We start from the raw sequence: 23,781 nt of genomic DNA, 5'->3' as shown, positions 1-23,781 counted from the left end.
AGCCGGTTTTAGTATACTTCCTGTACTTCCTTTTTGTGAAGAGCTTAAATCATTCAGCAGATATTATGTCTTCAATCCTAATGTTTGAATTCATTCCAGACTGGTCAGCCAATCCTTATACAATCAGGGACATGGAAGCTTACTCAATTGAAACCTATTTATATTTGTACTTAGGGAACTAATGTCTTCTTACCGTTCCCTTTCCTTTTTTGGTCCTTCATTCCTTTGGTCAGGGAAATTGGACACAGCTCTTGGGCATGGATTAACTAAGCTAGCCATGACTGAACTGGCTATGTGTTTCAATCTGCTGGAGGTTAAACAGAAACTCAACTGGTTCCACATGATGGGAATCTCTGCTGTTTTATCTTGCAGACTGTACTATTAATTTAATAGCTGTGCTTCTGGAGTGGTTGTGGTGATACAGATGGCACCATTTGCATGTTGGACCTGGCTCTATTAGAATCCTGCTGTTAAAGACTTTGAGCAGTGGGCTGTAGAGTGGGCTTATTAGACTAGTGAGTCTTGCATAATTAAAACAGTGAATTTGGCAGAAGTTTAAAATAAATTTCTCAAAGACTGGGTTAGAGATTAGTACCTGAATATATTCCCCCAAATAGACCAAATATATTTTGGAAAGTGAATATTTCTCAAGAAAGAGAAAATGGAGCTTCAACTGTTTGAGACTTCCAAGGGTTTTAGAGGTAGTTTCTTTTTTCCACATTTTTTTTTCCTGCATGAATATGAACAAAAGATTCTGTTTCACTGCTTGGTTTCCTCATCCAGGTAGAATAATGCGTGTTTTTTATTTCCAGGTAGTTCAGTGAAAATAAGTGTGTTTTTATAACTTCACAGATGTAGATAAATATGTTTTCTACATGCCACATTTCGTATCAGTTATGGTTATATGTGATGGAGAGTTAGGAATTTAAATTCTTATGAAAATATTTGAACTCTTATAAGAAAAGATACAATATGTTCAAGGTAATAGTAGCCTGTGATGGTTATAGACAAGCCAGGAAATATCTGAGTCTAAAAAGCTGGCAACGAATAAATAAATACATAAATAAGAAGCTGGTGAAAGCTGGTGAGGCTAGGGGAAATAAAAGTGTTAGTGGTGATAGAAGCTAAATCACATCTTTTTGTCTCTCTCTTTTTTTTTTCCTTTAAGGGATTCATATGGTATTTGAAAAGGTTTAAGGAGTGTGAAGTCTTTTGGAAAGCCCTGGAAATCTACATATAGATGATTTACTCATCAAATAGAATGCAGAAAACCATAGAATATTTAATCCCAGATAATATACATTTCCAAAATACTTCTATATAAATATGCTAATTCATTTTTAAATTGTTAACGGATCAGTTTCAATTCCCACTTCTTTTCATAGAAAATTATTAATTTTTATAGCCTTCCACATTAAATGATTTTAATTCATGGGGCTACAGTAACTTTTATTCCTAGTTTGTCCCTGTGTTTATTTTGTCGGATGTTTTTCTTAGGGAAAATGCAACAGTTTCAAAGAACTGAGAAGCAAGCCCTTTAATTATTAATCTGGCAATAAGTACTCATTTTGATTTTAATGTATAAACTCTGACATGTTAGTGAATGTCTACATTTAAATTAATCTTGGTTTTTTCTATATACAAGAAGTTGCAATTTATTTTATAAATATGATCACAGTAATGTCTATACTTGTGACCTTATAGTGAATTAATATAGTAATAGTGGAACAATACATTGGCTTAGAAGAAACTTTAAACCCTAATTTAACTTTCCTGGATTACTAAAATGCCATTCACCAAGTTGTTGCTGATATAAATGTCCCTGGTGAGCAAGTAGAATACCATCATGCCAGAGTTGTTGTGGGCACTGAATATTTTGCTGTGGCAGAAGTTAGCTTGAAGAACATTGATTCCATTCCAGGGTGATAGTTTCTAATGAAAGATTTTATAGGTCAAAAGGGTCTTATGGTACACTCATATTTATTTATTTTTGTTGTTAAAATTTTTTAACGTTTATTTATTTTTGAGAGACAGAGAGAAACAGAACGCAAATGGGGGAGGGGCAGCAAGAGAGGGAGGGAGACACAGGGTCCGAAGCAGGTTCCAGACTCTGAGCTGTCAGCACAGAGCCCGACTCAGGGCTCCAACCTATAAACCGTGAGATCGTGACCTGAGCTGAAGTCGGACACTCAACTGACTGAGCCACCCAAGTGCCCCCAGAATACATTCATATTTAAAGCCAAATATTTTGGAATATATTTTCGTCTAACCTATATGAACTAATTTCCAGATAGAGGTGAGTAAGGCAGTCTAGGAACCACAGTCTATGAGTATTTCAAATGACTGGATGACCATTATGGAATGCAGAGCCACATGTCAAATGATAAGAAATAGTGATCAGTCACATCTAGCAGTCCACAGTTTGGGTATCCTTTGAGGGTATAAATAACTATGTGCACATATGTCTTAAAAGAAAGTATATACATTCACTATAGGGAATTATAGAAACTAGTGCTATTTGTTGTAAATAAAAGGTCCTGGTCATGATTGTTAAAGACCATTTCCCTGGCTCATGATAAACACTCACAAATGTGTTTTCAATAAATAAGTTAGGAGCACAGTATATGATTTTGACAAAGAAGGATGTCATCATTATTTTCTTCTACTTTTAGAAATGTGTTGGGGCGCCTGGGTGGCGCAGTCGGTTAAGCGTCCGACTTCAGCCAGGTCACGATCTCGCGGTCCGTGAGTTCGAGCCCCGCGTCGGGCTCTGGGCTGATGGCTCAGAGCCTGGAGCCTGTTTCTGATTCTGTGTCTCTGCATTCTCTCTCTGCCCCTCGCCCGTTCATGCTCTGTCTCTCTCTGTCCCAAAAATAAAATAAAAACGTTGAAAAAAAAATTAAAAAAAAAAAAAGAAATGTGTTGAATTAACCAATCTGAGTCAGAATCCAAATCTAGAGGCATCTGGGTAGCTCAGTCAGTTAAGCATCCAACTCCTAATCTTGTCTCAGGTCTTGATCTCATGGCTCATGAGTTTGAGCCCCACATCAGGCTCTAGGATGACAGCACAGAGCCTGCTTGGGATTCTTTCTCTCCCTCTCTCTCAAAATAAATAAATCAACATTTTAAAAATTAAAAAAAATAATCCAAATCTAGTAACTACTGCCTACGTAACCTTGCTAATTAATGTATGTAACCAGGTTAATTAATTTTTCATTGCCTCTATTTTATCATATATAAAATGAGTATAATATAGTTGTAAAGATTAAATGATTAGGAAATGTATACATGAAATTATTCAAATAATTCTTGGCAAATTTTAAACAGTAACTATCAGTCAATTCACTATTCTTCTTGATCACTACCGATTAGGTCAGTGATAATCTCTTGCAGGTTTCTTATGTACATTACTTCTCATCCTATATCTGGGACCACTTGATATCCATCTGATTATAGACTGAAGGATCTTAATATCTGTCATCTCACAATTCTGTAACACAACACTAAACCACCTTTATTGCCATTTCACCCCTGTATTTGTGATTCCCTTTTTAAAAATCTCATATAAGCATTTATCTACTATGAAACAAATACTATACTTCACCTATGGTTTCTAATGTTTCACTTAATCTTCATGGAACAATATAACATGATAGATATAATCCCATTGAAAACTGAGAATACTGTGGTTTATCTGAACCCAATGATTTTCTCAATGACTCATATTTATTAATTTATAGACCCAAGTTGTCACCTCAGATTTTTCTAACTTAAGAAGATGTGGCTTTCCCAGTATATCCTCCATTGCATTTTCCTTCTTTTTTTGTTCCACTATGTCTACATGTCTGTAGTAGAATTTCTCACAGCTGAAGGATCTTGACTTTTTCTCTGAATCCCCATGTTTAGGACCTTGTAATCTGCTGATCAACTTGACTGAAATGCTTGTACTTCCAAATATCTACCAGTTACTACTCATTTCTGTTCCCTCCCCATCTGTCTGTGCACCATATAACCTGGAGTTGTCCTGCTTGATGGCTTACCTGCAAAGCAGGCACCATATACTTAATAAACAATATCCACCTCTAAATTTCCCCACCATTATTTCTACACTTGGCAAAATTAGAAATGAGACCTGACAGTCCTTATTTCCTTGTAGAAATGCCAAATGGCACATCATGGGTATATTAGTTTCCTGTGGCTGCTGTAACAGATTATCAAAAGTGTCTGTCTTAAAAACAATAGAAATTTATTATCTTCTAGAGGCCAAAAATCTAAAATTAGTTTCACTGGGACCAAATCAAGTTGTCAGCAGGGCCAAACTACCTCAGGGGGGCTCTAGAGGAGAATCTGTTCCTTGCCTCTTCCAGCTTCTAGGCCTGCCGTACTTCTCTGGTTTGCAGATTCATCACTCCAATCTCTGCCTCTGTGGTCACAGTGCCTTCTCCTCTGTCTTCAAATCTTCCTCTGCCTCCCTATTATAGGGATACATGGGGTTACATGCAAGGCTCACCTAGATAATTCATGATAATTTCCCTATTTGAAGATCTTTGACTTAATTATATTGCTAAATCCCTTTTAGCCGTATATGGTAACATTCACAGATTCCAGGGATTAAGACATGGCTATATTCTAGGGGGCTATTATTTAAATCACCCCACTCAGCTACTCTTTAACAAGAGTACAAACAGGTCAGATTTCAGAGAAGACTGATAGCTAAATACAAAATATATGTGTTTAAAGATAGGAATCACAGAATGGCAGAGTTTACCCAATTTATGGTAGCAACATTGTCATTAGAGTTTTTATAAATCTTTAGCTATCAGCATACCGAAAGTAAGTTGTAAAATTATTATTGTTAGAGAATTTGGATTTGGGGGAAATATTCATGTTTCATTATTTTGGATACCAGAACTAGTTAGAATAATTCTATTATTTTGGTTTATTTTAGGAAGCCAGATGTTTGTTCGTTTGTTTGTTTTTAATTTTTTCCTGATGAGGCTATGTGAAGAGTTTAGTCACTTTAGCAGTAGGATAAAGTTTATGTGTGGCCAAGACAGTGCCATAATTTCCTTAGATTGTATAAGATAAGTTCCTTATTAAAAATTCATACTCAGTGTGCATGTACTTTAAATCAGAAATCTGAGAATGACCTGAATACCCTAAGTATTTTTATATTGAATTATCTCTTCACATTGCATTTAAAACATTGATTAATTTAAGAGCCCAAATGGTTAATTAATTTTGATACTCAAAATGACTGAAGAAGTGAAATATGAAAAGCCCCTGGATTCTCCTCCACAACTCTCATCTGACTTAACACAGGTAACTAACAGACTTCTTTCACTTAGTGTGTTTGAAGTTAGTATTAAGTTCCTTTGCACAAAATGTCTTCATGCCTCTGTGTTATTGGTCAGCATAATAGGTATCACTATCCACTCAGGCTATTCAAGCTGCAGAACTAGGGGTTATTGTTGCCAGTAGTGGCATGGACTTGATGGATTTTAGAATCATCTGAATAATTTTTAAAATATATATCCATTGCATACTCCATTTTGGGATCATTAATGTTTGGAAGGTAAGACAAGGGTTTGAGTCAAGCTTTTCTAAAAACTCAAATGACTCACCAAGGTTAGAATCACTGTCAATTAAACTCATGGCCTGGAGTTCAAGTACAGTCCACAGAGCTTTCCACTGACCAGGCTGTATTTTAAAACGACGTATAACTGGCTATCTTGGGGTGAGGCCTGCATCTATGGTTTACCAAAGTCTTTACCATTCTCTCTCATCGCTCCTGGAGTAGACATGATCTGTCTCATTTCAGAAGGCGTTTGAGTTACAGTCCTTCCATAGACATCTTGGTCTTTTTCAATATGAAGAGCAGTCCTGCTCAGCCCCTTGTCCTACTCCTTTATTATAATGTATCCTACTCTCACCTCTTCTCTCCCACTGTTATCTCCTCCACAATCATTTCTCAGTTAGATTAGGACAGTGAATTTCACTGAATTACCCCTCACATTCATGTTAATCATGTTACTAACAGGCTTAAATCCATCCTTTGCCATTACAGTCTCTTAGAGATAAAAGCCACATTTTCTACCGTGGCACAGAAGACTCTTTTCATAAAATCAGTGATGACCCTACAAATGTCCAGTTTTGTGTACTTTCCCACATACTTTCCCAGTTCTGCAACCTCCTCCTCAACACTTTAAACTCTCAACTCTGCCCCTGTTGCCCCCCCCGCCCATGACACCCAGACCCACCAACATCACCTTTGCTGTAGGCAGCCTGCACTGTTGGGCACTCCCTAAGCAGGCCCTCTGCCATCTCTCAGCTCTGTGCTTCTGTGTGCACTGTTCTCTCTGGCCTGCCATCCCATCTTGTGCAGTCACTTGACAAGTCTTCCATTCATCTTTGATTCTCGGAAGGACTGTCAATTCCTTTAATAGGCCTTCTCTGCTGTCCCTCACTCTGGGAGCATTTTGGCATTTTCCCCATGCTACTTTTATACCCTTGACTTCACACTATGAAACATTTTGACACCAATTTTTTATTTGGGTTACATTGATCTAACTCATTGAGATCAAGAACTATGTTTGTCTTCATATATGTTCTAGGTCATTTTTGACATTTACTCTTATTATTCAAGCTCTATGATTCTACCAGCTCTGAATTTGTGTGCTTATATCATATTAAAAATGACTTGAACATTTAGAAAAGTGACCAACACAAGAAACAAACTCAACAAACATGGAAATAATGAATAAGTTAATTAATGAAGCATTCATTTTATCTATTTTGTTGATCTCTACTTGACTCCTATTTTTTCCTTGAACATTTTTTATGTTTAATTTCAAATATATATCATTATTCGGCTTTAATTGGGCTATGTCAAATTTATTTGGTCAGAAGCAGTTGAAGAATTTGATAGTAAGGTCCATATTAAAACAAAGACGGTCTATAACATGTAATTAGGAAACACAATAAAATTTATAATATAATAAAATAGATTAAATTATACAGATTAGGGGTGCCTTGGTGGCTCAGTTGGTTAAGCGTCCAGATTTGCCTTGGGTCATGATCTCACCGTTTGTGAGTTCAAGCCCCGCATCGGGCTCTGTGCTGATAGCTGGGAGCCTGGAGCCTGCTTCGGATTCTGTGTCTCCCTCTCTCTGTTCCTCCCCCACGCACACTCTGCCTCTCTCTCTCTCTCAAAAATAAATAAAGATGAAAAAAAATTGTTTTTAAATTATACAGATTGGGGTGCCTGGGTGGCTCAGTCAGTTGAGCATCCAGCTTCAGCTCAGGTCATGATCTCATGGTTTGTGAGTTTGAGCCCTGCGTCAGGCTTTGTGCTGACAGCTTGGAGCCTGGAGCCTGCTTTGGATTTTGTATCTACCTCTCTCTCTCTGCCCCTTCCCTGCTCAAACTCTGTCTCTCTCTCTCTCTCAAAAATGAATAAATGTAAAAAAAAATTAAAAAAAGTTATACAGATTAATTTGGACAATTTGAAAAATGCAAAAAAGAAAGAAAGAAAGAAACAAACAAACAAACAAACAAACAAACAAACAACTACAAACCACTTATCCGAAGATAAACACTAATATATTTTTTATTTTCCTCACATTTTTTTCTTTCATTTAGTTGTGGTTTTTTTTTTAATTGCATATTGCCTTGGGATTTTTTGGGGATGGAAAATTTTATTGTTTTTTCAGATAACATTTAGGCTTTTATTTAACTATTAAACATGTCAATTTACTCAGAGAACAAACCATAAGAGACTGGAACCCAGTTGGTAAACCTATAACCAGATGAGAGAACTTTATCCAAGATGGCTCCCAGACAAAAGAAGGTTTTTAGGCATTCAGAACAATAGGTATTTGCTACATCAACCTGAGTTGTTTAGTGTTTGGGTAAAGAACTGACCTCAGGAATGGGGAAGAAGTTCACATGGCAGAAGTGTGTGCCGATGAATGGTCAACATCAAGGTGGGCCAGCCAGTGGAAACGGGTATATTCTGGCAGGCAGATACTATAAATGGAAAAACTGACCATAGCCATTAGGCAATAATACACATTAATTTATTCACAGCACTTACTTTGTGCCAAACACCATACTGAGCACTAAAAATTTAGCGATGAATAAGGCCTAGTCCAATGAGAGATCTAAAACACACTTATACCACCATTTAGTGAGTATTCTACAAAGAGACATCCTGGAGGAGATAACCGCCTTCCTCGATTGCTGAGTAAGTCTGAATGCAGTTTTTTGGTAAAGCCTTAGAGGAGTGGATGACTTAGGATTTAGATGTGCACTCTGGAACCTAAAATGGAATATATAAGAGCTAGGCCAAGGGCCATTCAAGGAACCAGGTGAGAACTTAGTTAAAAAACACAAGAGAACCCCAATGATTAGTATTAGTATTGGTTTCCTAGGGCTCCGTTAACAAAGTATCAAAAACCGAATGGCTTAAAATAACAGAAATTTATACTCTCACAGTTACACACATTAATTAAATTTATTTGTTAACGATCAGTTGAAAAATATAGTACCTATATATTGTCTCTAAAGTCACATGACTTTTCAGAAGGATTGATTATCTCAGAGAGCTGCAAAGGAGAAGCTATTCCATGCTTCTCCTAGCTCCTGGTGATTGGCTGGCAATCTTTGGCTTTTAGATGGACCACTCCAATCTCTGCCTTCATCTTCAAGTGGTGTTCTCCCTACATCTCTGCTTTTTCCTTCTGTGCATATCTGTCTCTGTGTCCAATTTTCCCTTTTCATAAGGACACCCATAATATTGAGTTAAAGACCACCGTAATGACTTCATTTTAACTTGATTACCTCTGTAAAGACTCTATTTCCAACTATAAGGTCACATTCTCAGGTACCGGATTAGGACTCCAATACATCTTTTGAGACTATGCAAACCAATGCGGTCAGTATCACATGCGGTCAGAAGAACATTTTTTTGAAAGGGTAATTTAGAATAATAATCCTGATTGACTGGCTTAGGGTTGTTTCTGGGAAATAATTATAGGACTGGAACCAGAGGCTGGCAAAGGATTTTGCTGAAGATGAGGCTCAAAAGCCAAAGAGGACAGGACATTAAAATGTATCTAAATATCCTGGAGCCCTTTATAAAAATGCTCTCAAAGACCACAAACTAATTTAGTCAGCCTATATTGTATAAACTTTTATTTTTGCCTTCTCTCAGTCATACTTAATTGACTCTTTAAAGTACAAAATATATTTTCTTTTTTCTCTCTGACAGCTGTGAAAGATAAACCTGGAAATGAGATATCTACAAATATCTATGCATCACCTCCTCCATAGTGATTGCTCACTTTTGAGGAAGTGATTACAGTTCTGGAGCCCCAGGTGAAGGGGAAATTACCCATACAATTAAATCAGAATTCACAGTAAAACCAATATTTTGGAATTTAAATATATACTTTGTGATTTAGAGCATTTATCAGATGATATTGTAATTTGGGGCAATTTGCCTAATCTGCACTTTAATGCATAAATAAATGTAATTTTATTATGAAAAAGAAGCAGGTATATTATTGCAGGATTGATTGTAGGTAACAAGCTCGGAGAGTCCAACCAGCACACTTTGGCTCATAAGAACAAGTTTCTAGTCTGCACAGGACCTGCATGGACAAGGTAGCATAGTTGGGGGAAGAGTACTAGTTTGGCAATTTGATCACACTGTATTCTTATTCTCCTCTGCCATAGCCTCTTTTGAGGCAGTGTTTTCTTATCCAGGGGCAAAGAAGTTCAGGCTAACTGCTCCTATCAGCTCTAAAATTGTGTGCTTATTTTAAATAAAAAATGATAAATTTGTCCTTTAGGAAAAATGAGTAATATAATCTTTGACAAGTTTCTCTACTCAGGAGTGCTTTTCTATTGAGTCCATCATTACCACTTAGAATGTGTAGATCATCTTGCCTTAACACAGAATGGAAATTCTACAGATTAGTTACAAAATAAATAGATAAATACATACATACAGAGACATACATACTAACCAAGAGTATATCTGACACTGTTTAGTGTTGACTAAAGCCTAGGCACATCAGTACTGAAAAAAAATTTTGCACCAAACTTTTGATTTTTTCCAACTGAGAACAGAGAGATCAGCAAAAGGACTCGGGCAGTCTGGCACTGAATCCTTACAGATTTGGCCCCTAGGGAGGGTTTGCCTGATAAGAACCTCAGAGTCAGGTGCACTGTGAGCTCTGGTACATTCAGAAAAGGACACAGGGCTTGTCCGGCAGGTTGCCAGGGCCACACTCTGTAAAAGCACAGAGCACAGCTTGCAGAATGCTGGAGAGGGACCACATGGGGTGGGCGAGAGGCTGCTGCAGAGTTAAGTTGAGCTGAATGTTCTGGTCAGGGAAAGGTCAGAGTCTGGGCAAGTGCAGGAACAGCAGGGCCATGCCAGCTCTGATGCCAAACATCAGGGCCATTCCAACTGGTGGATTCCATTTGTTTTTAATTATCAGTATACCGAAGAGACTTTTGTTTCTTGTAAATAAGGATGACAAGCAAATTAAGCTCCAGCAGGTGCAACAAGCTTATTTTGTCCTGAGCTAAAACTGTCCTGGCTAAGATGTAACTTGCCAAACAGAGCTGGTGAAAGGAAGGTACTTTTTTCTTCCATTTGAAAACTGTCAGTTTGTAGTGTCTAAGCAAAGAGGTACACAAGTAAACAGGTTTTGTAGAAAATTATTTTTTTAATCTTAGAGTGATTATTAAGTCAGTTACTGATGGTTGCATAGTTTTGATAAAAGAAACTTTAAACTTGGTATTTGAGCTCAGTCTTGCCAAAGTTTGAAGTTTTCATCCAAGAAGCTTTACTGGCTGTCTGCCATTTTGAACAGCTCCCTAGAGCACAGGGGTCCAGCTGTTTCACTGAGCAATGTTATGGTACCATTTCTGAGGGGGATAATGAAATTTCAGCATACAGGACTGTGTCTGTAAATCAAAACTTAGACTGTGAGGAACCAGATTTTCCCCCAGGGTAACAGGAACGAGGCATTACTATGCTAATTTCAGTCTGAATTCAGCCCCCTTGCTCTTTTGATTTTGTATTAATTCTTCCATTTATGCCTGTGCACACGTCAGCCAGAAAATCCTTTAGTGGAATGGACAACCAGCTGTCCAAGGTGGGTGAGGTCTGGTCCTTCACAGGAGCATAGACACAGATTAGGTGTTCTCTTGAGAATCTTGCCAATCAGGTTCCAAAAGCACAGCTTATCTCATGCAAACTTGGTTCCCTCTAGAGAACTTTTAAAAGAGGCTTTGTTTTTGCCAAGATTCTCTTTTAGTTTTTAGCTTAATTAATAGTGGTCCAAAAGAACCAATATAAGCTATTTGTGGTCATGTGTGAATGCTGATGTCCTCTCTTTCTTTTGTGAGATATTTATATTGAACTTAGTAACTCAGAAACACCTAAAAGGACTATTAAATATAAGGAAAAATAATGTCTAGATGTTCTAAGGTGTATTTTTCCCCCTCTGTTTTTCACTGGGGTTTAATTATTTAAGAAATTTTGATAAATTAGAAAATTTTTAAATGGCCAAACACAAGCAGTGCTTATAATATCTATACCATATCATTAATAAATAGAATTGTACTAGAAGATGAAAGCAGTTTTTCTTATAATGTTTTAGAATTTGGCTTACTCCAAAAAAGTCTATTAAAACTCCACTATGGGGCAGACAAGTGATCAGCCAAGGGTACAAAAATAAAATAACATGCTATAGTCTTTAAAGAGATTTCACTTACTAGGAAGTCAGATATATGGACAATGGCAACATTTTAAAAAGTTTATTTATTTATTTATTTATTTATTTATTTATTTATTTAGAGAGAGAGGGAGAGAGCGTGAGTGGGGAAGAGGGAGAGAAAGAGAGAGAGAGAGAGAGAGAGAGAGAGAGAGAGAGAGAGAGAGAATCCCAAGCAGGCTCCACGCTGTCAGCTCAGAACCCAGTGTGGGGCTTGATCTCATGAATGGTGAGATCATGACTTGAGCGCAAATCAAGAGTCAGAAGCTCAACCGACTGAGCCACTTAGGTGTCCTGACATTGGCAATATTATTATTTGATTGCTAAAATGGAATTATGCACATGGTTCACTTGGTGTATAAAATAAGTAGAGATCAAAGAACACTTTATAAGGAGGAACAACTGTGTCAGGACTGAAAAGGTGCATTGACAAGAGGAAGTGTGAGAGTGGGGATTCGAGTATAAGGCACAGGCAGGTAGAGAGGAGGGCATGCTTGCAGCTGCACTTGTTTTGATATGAGTGGAATGTAAAGTTCAAGGGGAAATTCAAGTAGATAGGATGGGATTGACATGCAAATGTCAAATCATTAGAGCAGTAACATTTTTATATTTCATGTAACACCTACTATGTAATAGATAACATGTTAAGCCATGAGGGAGATACTAATATTTGTAACAGGTCAAAAGTATAATCAGAATTTCCTGTTAGAAAGGTTACTCTGAGAGAGAAAGATCTAAATCTAAAGGTTCAAGAGAATAGTTAATGTTATTATAATAATATTTGTAATACTGATATACCAAGAAGGGCATTCTGCTCCAAATTTTGAAATGGTCTCTTTCCTTTTCTCTTCCCAACTCCCTTACTAGGTTAATTTCTTCTCATCTTCACATTCTTAAATGTCACTTCTACTAAGGGATACTCCTGTAATACACAGGCTACTGTGGGTCTCTGAATGCCACCCTAAATTTTTTCTGCATTTATACCAACTGCAATTAACTACCTTTGCAGTTATTTGTTTAGCCTCCATTATTCATCCACTTGTTGACATCACAATGACAGGGATAGAGTCTATCTTGCCAGTCTTTAGCACATAGCATGTGCTTCTATATTTTTGTGTAAATAAAGGACAAGTAGAGAATGCAATATTGGATTAAAAAAAAAGTTGGGTAAGAGGTATATTGAAAGGTAGATTGAAAGAGTTTGGCAAATGAACAGAAGTGGAAAATAAAAGATGAATCCTAGATGACTCCCACGTTTCTAGACTGACAAATGGACGTGCCATTAATAAGAGTTATGACTAAATTATGGGGAAATTTTTTGACTTAAATTTGAGCTCTCCTGTATTAATTAATTGGATCTCAGCTCAGAGTAAATTAAATGTAGTTTTCTGTAAGGGGATTTAGTGTCATTCTAATCTCATACCAGAATATTTTCAAAAATTTGGGTGGAGAACGTTTCTGTAGAAGAGTAACATATGCAATTTAGTTGGATTATACTTTGCATCAGATTCAGAAAATTATCTCTCTGCATTTCTGTCCTTATATTTTAGTGTTTCTCTCGTATTGAGCTAGGATCCTCTGGCATATAGCATAAGTTTTTAAAGTTTTCTACTTAGGGGCGCCTGGGTGGCACAGTCGGTTAAGCGTCCGACTTCAGCCAGGTCACGATCTCGCGGTCCGGGAGTTCGAGCCCCGCATCAGGCTCTGGGCTGATGGCTCGGAGCCTGGAGCCTGTTTCCGATTCTGTGTCTCCCTCTCTCTCTGCCCCTCCCCCGTTCAAGCTCTGTCTCTCTCTGTCCCAAAAATAAATAAACGTTGAAAAAAAGATTAAAAAAATAATAATAAAGTTTTCTACTTAAATTGAAGTTAAAGATTTGAAAAAGCTGAGGTGTATTCTTACTTTTGCAATCACACCTGGTTTTGGTACAAGTTTGTGCTTGGGTATGAAATAAAAATAGAAATAAAAAATTTATAATTATCTTAATATTTAAACATCTAACTACGTAAAAGTTCGTTCCAGTTAAAAAAGATTTTCAAAAGCAGCAGACAAGTTTTTGACATCAAAAATTGCCATGCAAACATCTCATTATTTATTCTCTTTATTTAAGTGAAAAATATTGTCTATTTCTTTCCAGTTACACACAAAGAAAAACCAAAAGAAAAAGAAAAAGCTGAAAAGAAAGGTATGGAATTGTTCTTACTGCTGTCCTTACACACTGGTTCCTCCCTCTTTGACCTCTTCTTCTCTACATAAGATTTTATTTTTAAAATTATATTTTGATATTGTCCTTAGAATTGAATCTATAAAGAGTAATTCATAGGCTGAAGTAAATAAAATATTTGAGACTCCAACTTGGTTACCAATTTACTTTCTAGAAATGTATTCATTTTTCCCCTGGCAGTTGTGAGACTGCTTTAGCTAACAGTGAAGATAGTATTTCACAAAATATTTTTTCAATTTGATAGGTGAGAAAGTATACTCATTATTTTAACTTGTATTCTTTAATTACCTATAAGACTGGAATTTTAAAAATTAATTTTTATGTATTTGTTTAGAATCTGTAATATAGACTAATTGTTCAGTAGGTAAAGATACATTATGAAAAGCTTCCTCCCGCCTGGTTCTCAGCCCTCCAGTAGCATTCTATCCTACCCACACGTACACACAGCAAACCCCTTTTATGGGTTTTATGTGCATCTTTCAAAACCTCAATATGCATTTATAAGAGAATATAGCTTACTGTTTCTCCACTTTTTACACAAAATATAATGTGTCCTATATTCTGGCTTTTATAATTTAATAATATATCTTAAAGACCTTTCCATATCAGTAAATAGGTATTTTCCTCATTTTTTTTAATGTTTATTTATTTTTGAGAGGGGAGAGAGGAGCAGAGAGAGAGGGAGACACAGAATCAGAAGCAGGCTCCAGGCTCTGAGCTGTCAGCACAGAGCCTGATGCAGGGCTTGAACCCACAAAACTGAGAGATCATGACCTAAGCTGAAGTCGGATGCTTAACTGACTGAGCCACCCAGGCACTCTGGTATTTTCCTCATTTTAAAATAAAAGCTTCATGGTATTGAAATGGAGGTACTTTCTTGGGGTGCTTGGATGGCTGAGTCAGTTAAGTGTCCGATTTCATCTCAGGTCATGATCTCACGGTGCGTGGATTCGAGCCCCATGTCATGCTCTGTGCTGACAGCTCAGAGCTTGGAGCCTGCTTCCGATTCTGTGTCTCTGTCTCTCTCTGCCCCTCCCATGCTCACGCTGTCTGTCTCTCTCAAAAATAAACATTAAAAAACATAATTTAAAAAATGAGTAAATGGAGATATTTTCTTCCACTATATCTTTTAGCTACTTATTATTTGTAGATTTAAGGATTTAAGAATGATTTTAATAATATATTTTTCTTATGTAAATATTCACACTTATTACTCATTTCTCCTGATGATATGTGTGCATGTCATTTGGGTATATTTTCCTGGTCTGTCACTTTTTCAAATATTTTCCTCAGGTTTCATAATTAATTTCAGGATTTCTGTGTGAGTGGATATGTGTGAATGCATATATGTGTATATACGTGTGTGTGTGTGTGTGTGTGTGTGTGTGTTTAGATTCTTGACTTTTTATATGGCTAGATATGTTTTATTTTCTTTTGGTGTTTCTGTTTTTGAATCTTCATTCAAAAATTAATTCAACAGTTGCTAATATTTCCTCAAGTTTTTAAATTTAGTTTCATATTTCACATGTAACCTTAAATCATCAAAAAATCCATTTCAATGTATTATGTGAAATAAATCTCCAATTTCATTTTTTTCTTGCTTGTGTGTTAGAGTGGATCATGTCTAGGATCTTTGTGCTAGATTTCAGCTGATTCATATGTCCACAATATGCATAGACTGCTGTGCTATTTGCTGTGCAACATTCCAGTCAGATAGAATGTTTTATAATATTTTAGGAATCAGATCCATGGGAACATGTTTCAATCTTCTTTATTCTATACTCATATTTAAAATTTTGAATTAAATAGTTATTAGTTTATTAGTGTTTACTTAGTGATGATATACACGAATTGCAATACAGCCACCTTCTTTGTTCTAGAAACAGGTATCTATTTCCCTTCTGCTGTTAAGTTATGCGAAATTATTGGCATTAGGTTCTATATACTCTGACTAAATGAAATAATCTGATATTTCATATGATTTTTTTCAACTTTCACAGCAGCTAAATATTTGTATTACGAAATAATCAAGAATTTGTCACTCTTAAATTAGAAACATTACAGGAAATTTTCATATTGGAAAGCAGAATAAAATACTTTATTGTAAGTGTACTTTATTTCATTATATACCAGTTAAAGGAGTTTGCTTTTTATGAAGTAAGTCATTACACTGCAACCCCATGTCCTTATGTGAATTGGGCCTTTCTTGGCTTGGCATCATGCTCCTTCAGCTAACACTGTCCAGGCTCTTCCCCATAATTCCAAATGGTAGTGGAAATGGCTATGGGGCAGGCTGAGAGGTAGAAAGGCTGAAACCCTGGAAGGGGTGTCATCTGCTCTCTTTCGGTGAACTTGCAACTGCAGGGGTCACTTGGTCGTCAACTGAGCATCGTGCGTGAAGCTTTCTGTGAGATTTGCCTTATCTCTCCAAGATTCTGGGGAAACTGTTCATCAACTGTGTTTTAAAACAATAGTTTGTTAAATACATATTGAAGCACATTTTGTCTTTTATAGTACAAGTAAAGCTGATGGACATTAATGTTCTTATTATATAGTTGGAGAAATGGAAATAATTGGGACTCTCATTTTTAATGTGAATAATTTGGTTCTTTAACCCACCTGTTTAATTAAATCTCTTATTTTTTTCATTTAGTTTTCTATAATTTCTTTAATTCCCATTATTCTCCAATAAATAATACATAAATGCTGTAAATTGTGTGGTGATTTGGGAAACTACCAAATTACACAGATTAATGAATTATGACTAACCTGCACAAGCTCCTGTATGTCTCAGAGCACCTTTACTTCATAGAAGCTAGGAAAATAAATTTATATTGATTTATTAATTTGTTACATAAACAGTGAGAAGGTATAATGTTTCAAGTATGTCAAGTACTATTTGTTTAAGAAGCTGCACTCGATCAGTAATCATTTATGATTATATAATTTATGATTTTTTTTTGGTCATTCTCTACCAAAGATGCTATTTCTTAGGGCTTACTTGGGTAAAAAAAAAAAAAAAAAAACACTTTTTGGCTGTCAAAATGTCATTGGAGTGGAGGACATTTGGTTAGCAGGGACCAGAGATGTTAAGCATTTTTCAACACATAAGACAGTCCCTTATAGTAAGAAATTATTTTTCCCCAAATGTCAATTACGTCCTTGTTGAGAAACACTGCTCTTAATCCAAGCTCTAATTCTGATTGAAATATTTATTTTAATTAATCATAAAGAAAGTGTTTCATCACGATAATGTAATATCTTTTGACAAATTATTATAAAACTGCTCTCTCTCTCTGTTTATCTTTCTTGAAAACTTAATCTATTTAGAATAATAACTTTAAAAAGGAGAGTGAGGTTAGCTTTCAAAATGCTTTCTAAATCTTTATGCCAAGTCTTTTAAATTTGATTTTATATAGTTGTTATTATATTGGTAATTTTTTCTTATTTCTAAATCAGTCTCATTAATATCATCAATCTTCAAAATCGTACATAATTTGGTGGCTATAAAGCTAAGATAAAGAGAAAGCTTTGTCTTGAAATCTATTTAAAGTGTGTACTAATATAAATTTTTTTCTGTTTAAGCAACTCACAAGGAAAAAATTGAGAAAAAAGAAAAACCAGAAACAAAGACAGTGGCAAAAGGTAACTTTTCCTTTTATAGTTTATATAATCATTCTTTTTACTTTAAAAGATTACACTTTGCAGGGGTACTGGGGTGGCTCAGTCAGTTAAGAGTCCAACTCTTGGTTTTGGCCTAGGTCATGATCTCATGGTTCATGAGTTTAAGCCCCATGTCCAGCTCTGTACTGACAGCGCAGAGCCTGCTTGGGATTCTCTCTTTCTCTCTTTCCCTCTCTAACCACCCCTCTCCTGCTTGTGTTCTCTCACTCTCAAAATAAGTAAATAAACTTTAAAAGATGATATTTTGGGTGTCAGGTATGCATTCAACATTTCCTGTACATAAAAATTAATTTGGCCTTACATGTAAAATTGAATAATAAAGAATAATAAAAAAGAATAATAAAACTAAATACTTAAAATTATAGAGCATCTGGAAATGTTAGAAAATGATGAAGAGTATTCCCATATGTGGTAGGAAGAATTTGGAACCCCAAGAACTTTACCACTTGCGGTCATCCTCATGGATATGTTACATTACATGGCAAAGAGACTTTTGGAAGTAGTTTTCTCTAAAATAGGGAGATTATCCTGGATTATCCAGGTAGGCTAAATGTAATCTCACAAATCTTTAAAGCATAAACATGTGACAGAAGAGAAAGAGTGATTTGAAGTGTGAGAAGGACTTGCCACCCATTGCTAGCTTGAAACTTGAGGGGAGCACGTGAACAGTGGGAGAAGAATTTTGCCAACATGTTGAATTCCAGTAAATAATGCAACCCTGCTGGCAATTTGATTTTAGCCTTGTGCACCCTAAGCAGAAAACCTGCTTGAGCCACATTGTGCCAAGACTTTTGAACTTTGGAAATTGGGAGATATTAAATGGATATTATGTTAAGCAGCTAAGTTTGTGGTTATTTGTTACTATAGCGATGGGAAACTGGCACAATATATTTGGCTTATAGCTTTTGACCAGCAGTACACTTTGGATTAATTTTAGAAATTTCAAATTCAGGATTTGTTTTTTTCAAGAAGAAAGGTAATGCATATATCTTGATTGATATTTTAAGCCATCGAAGATCAAAAGTATCTTAATAATATACTCCCCCCAAATCAATTAGAATATCAATGTAATGTTATGTATTTTGGAGGATTACATAAATATTAAATTATAAATATAGTATGCTAAATTTATTTGCCAATTGTTTGATGTTAAACAAATACGGATTCTAAGTGATAGTTCAATCTTACTCCTAAATTTAAATTCCTTTTTCTTGTTGTAAAATGCACGCATTTTGTGAACAATAACTTTTAGAAATCTCAATTCAGTATTTTCAAGGGACTAATCATTTAGATAAACATTGGAATCTACTTTCAAAATTCAAGGTGTTTATCTAAACAATGCAAAATATTTAAATATTTGAGGCAGACATATTTTTTACTAAATATTTTTCATGAGATAACCAAATATCAGTGTATTAAAGATAGATGGATTATAAACCAAGACTTCGTTTTCTAGAAGGTAGCATGAATTTAGTCTCAGGATGAAATTTATAACTAAATATGTATTATTTTATTCTATTTGGTTCTCTTCTGTTTGACAGATTTGAATGAAAATAAACTCAAATGTATATGAAATCTTGAAGCTGGCAGGGATGTTAGATATCGTCTCACTTAATTACCTAACTTAACAGATGAACAGACTGACCTCCAGGGAGGAAAAAACAATTTGACCAATTCACATAACTAGTATGTAATTGAACTAAGGCAAAATCCCAGGTGGACTGAGTATAAATCTAGTATTTTTTCCAAAGATAATTAAAGGTCTTCAAGCATCAATTATTCCTTCAACAAATATCTATTTAATCCTGTACTAATTATTTATTGGTGTGAAAAAATTACCACAAATTTAGAAACTTAAGTCAACACACATTTATTATCTCAGCTTTTGTGTCTCAAAAATCTGGGCATAGCTTAGCTCAGTTCTCTGTTTCACAGTCTCTCACAAGACTGTAATTAATTTGTTAGACAAAGCTGCAGTCCCATCTGAAGGCTCAACTGGGGAAGGATAATTTTCAAATTCATTTACATGATTGTTGACAAGATTCAGCCCTTCATGGCCTGTTGAGTCAGGGCCCCGAATCTTTCTTTGTTGGCTGGAAACCATTCTCAATTCCTTTTCAAACGAGTGCCACTAATATGACAGCTGGCCTTGTCAAATTTAGCAAGAGATAGAACCAGCTAGTAAGACAGAAATAATCTTATGTAGACAGTCATGGAAGTACATGCTATTGGTTAGCAGCAAATGTGCAGGCTAGTCCATATTCAAAGGGAAATGATTACACAAGCATATAAATATCAGAAAGTGGAGATCACTGGGGGCCATCCTGAGTCACCCTGGGCTGCCACATATCACAAATATTTTGCTTACATACTTATATTCTTATGGAGGAGATAGATGTAATCAACCTATCTATATATGTATAAATTGTGGGTGTGCATACACACACACACATAAATATAATTTCCCTTTTTATTTTATGTATGTATTTATACATTATGTTAGGAATATAGTAAATACATAGGAAATGCTCTTTGTATAATTTGGGAGAAAACAGAGTAAGATTAAAAAGGCATACATTATAGCATGTGATAATTAAGTTAGAAACAAAGATAACCTATTCTATTTGAAAGGTATGACCAGAGTTAAAATAAAACTCTCCATCAGAAGACTTTGATTTCCAAAGGCACTGCCATGGAACATAGCATGTTTCTTGCTCTGTTTCAAGTCCAGCCTGTCAAAGAGCTGCAATTTGCTGAACCATGTCAGGACATCCTCTTGGGGAAAAGTAGGCCTTTCCATCTACCCTGGTACATGTGTAGAACCTCATATCTATTGTGAAAAGTAGCCTATTCCTACAGTTCATTAAAAATAACAAAGACTGGGAAGAAGTAGAATAAAATGATGGCAAGAGAAGTGAGTGGGGTAAGCCAAGTTCAGGGAAGGCTGTCGCGCTGGCCTGTAAATAGCCATCTTTAGACATATGTGTATTTGGTGAAGTAGGGGAAGTTACTATTTTGATCACTTTCTGAAGACTTTCCATTGTTTTCACTGGTTTGTGTATATTTATGTCTCCCCTCATATGTCTTACAATATGTTTTTTGTATCATCCTCATGGATTAACATGAATAACATTATGCAATTGATTATAGTGGGGAAATGGGTTAGGCGTTTTGGTTCTACTACTTCTACTCTTGCCTCATTGGTTGCACCATGTTTGACAAATGGCTTCTTCATTCCTACATTTCTCATCTGTAAAGGGAGTATAATATAGTAATTCCTGTTATACATCAAAATCTAAGTTCTAGGAAAACTCCAAAGAGCTCTAGGAATGCAGGGTATGAGGATTTAATATTAGAAATGCCTATGTACTTATTTTGCAGTTTCCAAATTCTTTTGCTCATGTGTTTTACTTTGTCTCCACAGCTTCCTTAAAGGAAGAAATAGCTACAGTGTTATTTTTTTTTAAATGGGAGAAACTTGAGGAATAGAGAAGTTAAGCAGTTAGCAGTTCCTTAATGAATGAGAGTTGAAATTTGTTATTTAACTCCAAAAATGAATAGTATGTCAATATGTTTACTGGATAATGTGGTTTTCCTACTTTGGCATAAGACATTTTGATTCGAGTACAGTCACTAATGGGTAATGCTAATTCCAAAATGAATCAAATATGCTAATGTCTTTCATTTGATTAGACCATTTAATTTTTTATTTGACAAAAATCATGAATTAAATTTCTTCCTACATAGAACTGGGTGATGTGAAGGGCTCCTGGGTGGCTCAGTCAGTTAAGCGTCTGACTCTTGATTTCGACTCAGGTCATAATTTCACGGTTTGTGATATTGAGCCCTGCTGTTGGGTTCTGTGCTGAGGGAGCTAAGCCTGCCTGGGATTCTCTCCCTCTCTGTCTGCTCCTCCCCTGCTCTCTCCTCCCTCTCTCTCTCTCTCTCTCTCTCAAAATAAATAAATAAACATTAACAAAAAAAAAGACTGGGTGATTTGAATATACCATGACAATACTTTTTGTTTTTTCCATTCCTTAGTGAGCTCCTAAGTGCTCCTAAGAGCTCTTAAGTTCTTTTTGAGAAATAAAAAGCAAACAACAGGGTTTCATGGTATTTTCCCCATTATATCCACATCATTTTTGAGTTCTTACCCATTTTAATGCCAGGCAAATTTACTTGTTTCCAATATGAAGATCACTGACAAATATCTAAAATAAGTAAGGATAATAACAAAATTTTATACTTAAAATCATTTGATGAAAATAAGTTTGTTTTAGAGGTGGTCGTGACTTGAAGAAAATTATCTTTGCTCATTTATAAATTATAATGACATTAAAGGTAGATCTGAATTTCATATATTGCTAATTCCATAGTATGATGTTAAGATTAAATCAGGTGCTACCTACAAGTGGGTAGGTGTCATTTAACACAAGGAAAATAACAGTTTCACACACAAAAAGTATAAACAAAAAAACCACTTGGCAAATTTTTCAAGTTTTGTCAAGTTCATTTTAAACACACATTTACATATACAATCTGTTTATCACTATATGTACACTTGATCTGAATATAGTAAAATGCATACTTGTTTTCTTGATCAAAATTACTAATTCAGTAAACGTTTGTGTTTTCTCTGAAAAAAGCACCGTGCTAGACATTACAATGCTACAAAAATGAATAATATAGTCCTTATCCTCAAGTTGCTCTGTCTGGTAGGGAAGAGAGATGTGTGAATAATCATTTGTAATACAAGGTATATAGTAGGGAAAAACAGGTGTGTTTTAGCAAAAGTTGAGGCAAGTCAAAACTCAGAAGAAGGAATGATTAATTCCAATGGCATTGCCCTTTGTTGCCTATGTATTGTGTGCAAAGGAATGTGTATATGTGGAAAACAAAGAAAACATAAAGAATGAAGCCTGGAAGCATTATTCATATAGAAAACACAATGAGATATTCAAGAAAAAGAAAGTAGTCTAGTGGAGGAAGAAACTTTTGGAAGGGTGCTATGAGAGGAGAGATAGGACGGGGCCAGATCTTGTGGGATTTTTTTTTTTAAAACATTTATTCATTTTTGAAAGACAGAGTGTAAGCAGGAGCGGGGCAGAGAGAGAGGGAGACTAGAATCCGAGGCAGGCTCCAAGGTCGGAGCTGTCAGCACAGAGTCCGATGCGGGGCTCGGAACCATGAACCGCAGGATCATGATCGGAGCCAAAACCAGATGCTTAATTGAATGAGCCACCCAGACGCTCCCAGATCTAGCAGGGTTTTAAATGTTATACTAAGCTTTTTTTACAGATAGGAATATTATCCTGTTAATCCTTAGAGCGCCAGCAGCTCGCTCTGAGCCCATGCCATGGTAAGCTCTCTGGAAGGGTTCCTTAGGTGAGCAAAGGTAAATTGTATGAGCCTGTGGTGGTGTTGGCATCTCAGGGGAACTTTCTCTGCAGTTAGAAACTAACAAATATTTGGTGTGAGGTTCTGGAATTATGCTGATTTATAGTATTTGCAGAGAGCTGATGGTTTCAGACACGGAAATCTATTAATCTGCTGTAGGAAAGAGCAGTAACCAGCAAAAGAGATTTAAAAATGGTTTAAAGGAAGTAGAAGAAAATCCTCAACTGAGTATAGTTACAGAAGCCACAAAGACATTGGAAATTTGTGGAGTAATAGGGTCATTTTTCTGTAAGAGTTTTATGACTAAGTAACTTTGGAAAACAATGCACATAATAATCCCCCTCTTTGAAGATTCTCAATATACTTTAGCTTTGAGAAATATCATAGTTAAAAAAAAACTCTTTTGGGGTTCCTGGGTATCAGAGTTGGTTAAGCATCTGACTCTTGATTTCAGCTCAGGTCATGATCTCCTGATTCCTGGGCTCTGGACCCACATTGGGCTATACACTGATATGAGGAGCCTGCTTAGGATTCTCTCTCTCCCTCTCTCTCCGCCCCTCCCCTGTGTGCTCTTTCTCTCTCAAAATAAATAAATAAAAACTTAAAAAAAATGGTTTAGCTTAGTGTTTCCATATTTACTGGATCATAGGGATATCCCTGTACTTCTAACATGTAGCATCATCTTC

At 35.9% G+C, this 23,781-nt stretch overlaps 1 protein-coding gene across 1 annotated transcript in view; it reads left to right on the top strand.

Annotated features, from left to right (window-relative positions):
- The window catches only part of TRDN (triadin), a 395,011-nt gene that overhangs the window by 91,156 nt on the left and 280,074 nt on the right, over positions 1-23,781 (top strand). The window contains exons 6-7 of the mRNA XM_043592239.1: positions 13,928-13,975; positions 17,600-17,659. Of these exons, the coding sequence (XP_043448174.1) occupies positions 13,928-13,975; positions 17,600-17,659 (108 nt within the window). The remainder of the gene's footprint in view (positions 1-13,927; positions 13,976-17,599; positions 17,660-23,781) is intronic.

This window comes from Prionailurus bengalensis, chromosome B2 (assembly GCF_016509475.1).
Source record: "Prionailurus bengalensis isolate Pbe53 chromosome B2, Fcat_Pben_1.1_paternal_pri, whole genome shotgun sequence".
NCBI classification, from domain to species: domain Eukaryota; kingdom Metazoa; phylum Chordata; class Mammalia; order Carnivora; family Felidae; genus Prionailurus; species Prionailurus bengalensis.
The sequence above is the reverse complement of the archived record's forward strand: the minus strand, read 5'-3'. Positions and strand labels throughout refer to the sequence as shown.